The sequence below is a fragment of the Corvus kubaryi genome, unplaced genomic scaffold (genome assembly GCF_017639235.1).
Source record: "Corvus kubaryi isolate FWS band 111438036 unplaced genomic scaffold, C.kubaryi_AGA036_p1.0 37302, whole genome shotgun sequence".
In the NCBI taxonomy this organism is placed as follows: Eukaryota; Metazoa; Chordata; class Aves; order Passeriformes; family Corvidae; genus Corvus; species Corvus kubaryi.
Window position 1 is genome coordinate 4,870,535 of NW_024581095.1, and position 4,800 is coordinate 4,875,334.

General features: G+C 52.0%; 1 protein-coding gene across 1 annotated transcript; it reads left to right on the forward strand.

The window, feature by feature from the left end:
• Positions 1–103: 103 nt before the first annotated feature.
• KLF4 (Kruppel like factor 4) lies at positions 104–3,879 on the forward strand. Its single transcript, XM_042028127.1, has 3 exons — positions 104–1,062; positions 1,147–1,311; positions 2,768–3,879. Exons 1-3 carry the CDS (start codon positions 138–140, stop codon positions 2,941–2,943), a joined length of 1,266 nt encoding a protein of 421 aa, XP_041884061.1. The 5' UTR covers positions 104–137; the 3' UTR covers positions 2,944–3,879.
• Positions 3,880–4,800: the final 921 nt, after the last annotated feature.

Genomic DNA, 4,800 nt, shown 5'->3' on the forward strand with positions numbered 1-4,800 from the left:
GCACCTGACGCTCTTCCGATCTTGAGCATCAGGTGCAACGCGACACGCACGGGGCCGGGCGGGGCGGGACGGGACGGGGCCGGGCGGGGCGGGGGCCGTCGGGGCGGGCGCGGCGCGGCCGGGGCTGAGCCGTGCGAATGTCCCCGCAGCGCTGGCGGGAGGAGCTGTCGCAGCTGAAGCGGCCGCCGCCGGCGCTGTCGGCGCGGCCTGTGGAGACGCCGCCGTCGGAGCTGGAAGGCGCCGCCGCGCTGGGGCCGCGCCGTGACGCCGAGGAGTTCAACGAGCTGCTGGACTTCGACTTCATCCTCTCCAACTCGCTCATGCACCAGGAGCCCGCCGCCGCCACCGTGGTGGTGGCCCCCGCCGCCACTCCGGCCCCCACCGCCAGCCCCTGCCCCGCCGGGCCCTTCGCCTACCCGCTGCCCCGGCCCGAGCCCGCCGGTCTCCTCTACGGCGGCGGCGGCGGCGGCGGCGGCAGCTGCGACGGAGCTCCCGCTGCCGGGTCCGCCGCGCCCTTCAACCTGGCCGACATCACCGACGTGTCCCCCTCGGGAGGCTTCGTGGCCGAGCTGATGCGGCCAGACCTGGACGCGGTGTACCTGCCAGCGCCGGCCGCGCTGCCGCCCCTGGGCAGCCTGCAGGGCAAGTTCGTGGTGAAGGCGGTGGGCGAGTACAGCCACCCGGGGCTTAGCCCTAAGAGCGGTCCCGCCGCCCCTCCGCCCGGCGCCGACGGCCCCGGGGCGCCCTACACCTCCCTGCCGCGGATGTGCCCCAAAATCAAGCAGGAGGCCGCGCCGCCGTGCACCCTAGCCCCGCCGCCGCCGCACGGCAGCAGCCCCCGAGGAGCCCCCCAGCACGACTTCGCCCTGGGCAGCCGCCCGCTGCCCGCCCGGAGTACGCCCTCGCTGGGGCCCGAGGAGATGCTGAGCGGCAGAGACTGTCTCCCCGCCACGCCGGGGCTGGGCCACCCCCCGCTGCCGCTGCCCCCGGGGTACCCCCCGGCCCCTGGCTACCCCGCTTTCCTGTCCGAGCAGCTCCCTCCCGGCACGCTCCAGTACCAAGGTGAGTCCCCGTGGTGCTGGGGCAGCGGATGTCCCCGCTTTGGCGCTGGCCGCGGCGGTGCTCACTCCCCCTGTCCGCCTCTAGAGCTGATGCCACCGGGAAGCTGCCTGCCTGAGGAGACCAAGCCCAAGAGGGGACGCCGGTCGTGGCCTAGGAAAAGGACGGCCACACACACCTGTGACTATGCGGGCTGCGGCAAAACCTACACCAAGAGCTCTCACCTCAAGGCGCATCTGAGAACCCACACAGGTTAGTCCCACTGCGGGGTCAGGGTGACCCCCTCGGACAGTGGAAGGGCCTGAGCACAGGAGGAGGGCTGAAAGCAACAAGACATAACTTTTTTGTGCTGGATTTCCGGGCTTTTTTTTTTCCTTCCCCCCCTTGGCTACGTGAAGTCCTGTGTAGTCTTCACTTACTGGCTTGACATTTTGCTTAATGGTTCAGAGTGACTCAGATGTGGGAGCAGGTGGGTTTCTTGCCAAGTCAGAGTTTGTTACTTCTCTCTTGCTGTGTGGCTAGCTAATTATCAGGTAGTTGGAAGCCGGCTGGGATTTGTTGCTCTGGATGATGTTGGCCCACTTCTGAGGAGGCAGCAGACCTCTCTCAGAGATAACTGCTTTCTTTGTAGGGAGTTAAGTGCTTAGCACACGCTCCCCTGTCTTGGCTGGCTGTAGGGCGGAAGGTTGTGCACCTCTGCAAGCTGTTGCTCCCTTTTTGGGAAAAGCGAGATGGATCCCTTGGAGAGCAAGGGCTTTCAGCTGAGCTGGCAGCTCTGATGTCCTCCCCACCTATGGGAGGACATCTCCTCCTGCACTAGCAGAGTTTAACTGTTAATTAGCTGCGGCTAGAATTGGGGTAAAATCTGTCCAAAGTGTGTATCTGAGACCAGTTTCACACTTTAACCTTGCAGCTGAGCACAGAGTTGCAGTAACTGAGCTTGTGAAAGCAGGTACAGCGCACGGGTTTCGCCAGCGTGAGCATTCCGTAACTGTGACTAAATAACCTGGGCATTTGCATAATTGGAATCCCTGGGTTGTGAACCCGATTCAAAACTTTCTCCTGAAGAGGAGGTGGGAAAGGGAAAAGAGACTGGCACTGTGGTAGTTAGGCTACCTCTTCAGGTAGTGGCAGCAGGGGGAAAAAGATCTGGCAAGTGATCAGTGAACATCTGCCCCAAGCCAGTCAGCACCATCCCCAGGATGTGTAGGACAGGGAGTGTGTAATTGTTAGGGAAGCTCATCTTGCCATCAACAGTGGTTTTTGTATAATGAAGACACTAGTAAGACTGAGTCCTTAATCAGGCTGAGCTAATGAAAACAGTTTCCGGCTGTTTTTTAATTCTTGAGACCTGCAATTATCTAAGTACGTTGTCTGCTGAGTTATTTCTGGTTGCTATTTGATTGTGTAACACCGCCAGCAAAAATACACACTCAGGTGCTCTGAAGTCTCGTGTGCAAGGCAGCAAAAACAAGCATTTTAGTGAAGATTTAAATGACACCAGCATTTCGTAGCACGTGTACTAAAAGAGCCTTGCTCTTTTAGTCTTTGTAGTTTGCAACTGCTTCAAGAAGTTTGTGGTGTTTGACCACCCTTTGTTTTATCCAGGACAACTGCTTGAAAGAAGGTGCTACAAGGGATAGCCACAAGGAAAAAAAAAACCAAAAACCCTAAGTGATGTGTTTCATTGCTTGGTTTTTTTTTACAGGTGAGAAGCCTTATCACTGTGACTGGGAAGGCTGCGGATGGAAGTTTGCCCGATCCGATGAACTCACTCGTCACTACAGAAAGCACACAGGCCACCGCCCTTTCCAGTGCCAGCGCTGTGACAGAGCGTTCTCCAGGTCGGACCACCTTGCCTTACACATGAAGCGGCACTTCTGATTTGGGAGAGCAGTGGATCTTTCCCCCGACTGCCGCAGAGATTCAGTATTTACAGCACAAGGACTGTCTTCCACAAGATGGGGAGAACTCAATTTAAGCACTACAGATAATCGAGGTGAAGTCTTCCAAAGAGTGGAAAAGAGGGATAACTGCATATGGACATTGCAACTTTTCTTTGTTTCTATAGTTATACACTTCAGAGAACCAAAGACGTTGGGGTCAATGACTGGATCTTCTATCATTCCATTTGTAAATCCAACTTGAATTATTTCTGGACTACAGAATGCCAAGGAGTGACTGGAAGTCACGGATATCAGGGTTAAACAGACTGTATATAGTTTGGAGGGTGGGGATATTACACAGGGAAATGACATTCCCTTAATTTCCTTTCAATGCAATATTAGATGTACACGTCGTCTTGTACTTTCTTTTTTTTTTTTTTTTCCTTCTAAAAGCCATTACAATGTTAAAAGAGGAGGAAAAATTCAGGTACAGAATTATATTTTGAAAGCCTATTTCATGGTGCTTAGTGACTGTTGGTTCTAGAGGTACCAAAAACAGGAAGCCAAAGTTCTCAAACTGCTGCATATCTGACAAGGAACTATTTTTTGTCTTCCGATTGCCAATTTTGACCTAAATCAGGTGAATAACCCTGGTTTATCTTTTTTATTAAGAAAATAACTTTATGCAGACAGTCCGTAATGCACTGTGGTTTCGATGTGCAATAGTTTGTACAATGGTTTATTCCCAAATATGCCTTAAGCAGAACAAATGTTTTCTATATAGTTCTTTACATAATAAATATGTAATATAAATTTAAGCAAACTTCTATTTTGTATATTTGTAAACTACGAAGTAATAATGAACATTTTGTTGGAATTTGTATTTTGCATACTCAAGGTGAAAATAAGTTTTAAATAAACCTATAATATTTTATCTGAATGGTTGCTGTAGTTTTTTTCTGTGCATGGACATGGCTAAAGAAAATTTGTTAGGTATTTGTTGGTGGTTGAGTTTACCAAGGCAAGGAGGGGGTGGTGGCAAACGTTTGTAGTCTCAAGACTCTGAAAGACAGGATTGTGTAAGTGCAGTGCTGGTGTAACATCTCTTTTTAAGGAAAAAGGTGTATGGAAAGTTTTTGCTCTGAATGTCGAATTGCCACTTATCTCACCTGTGTAGGTGAAACTGTAATTTACCATTTTTAAAGTAACTGAGTTTAAATTATTTTTTAGAGGACGTACTTCTGCCTGGGACATAAGACCTTACGCATCCAATGATAAATTCTAGAATTTTTCTTTTTTTTTTTTTTTTCCTTAGCATTCTTTTCAGCAATGAAGGATTCCCAGCTTCATTGCCCTGGATTTCTTAGGCAAGTGGTGGTAACCACTTTAGTGTGAGTGAAGGAAAACCCACTGAGTAATGTCGAGAAAAGAACAAACCTGGCTCGGAGAATAAAGAGCGCGTGCACAAAACGCCACTTAACCATCACCTGCACCGGGGTTTTTTTGGGTTTTTTTTTTTGGAACCTGCTCTTTCCTGGGAATCCGGTCACTCAGCGAAGAGCCAGGATTCCCACAGGAATGCACGCGTAGGCAGGGAAGGCTGACCATGCAGGGACTGAGGATGTGTTGCTGCCAGGTCCCCGGCGTCCCTCCAGCGGCACGTGCCGGGGCGGTGAGCCCACTCCGGGTCATGTCCAGCCCCGTGGTGCTTTTCCTTCGGGACCTCATTGTTCCAGCTGCCTTACAGAATGTGTAGCAAACAGATGATTTCCACATTAATGCCGGGTGGATAGAACCTGTTTTTCTCACTACTCTTTGTTAAAAGGGAAGAAATGATTCCTCTTCAGCTGATTTG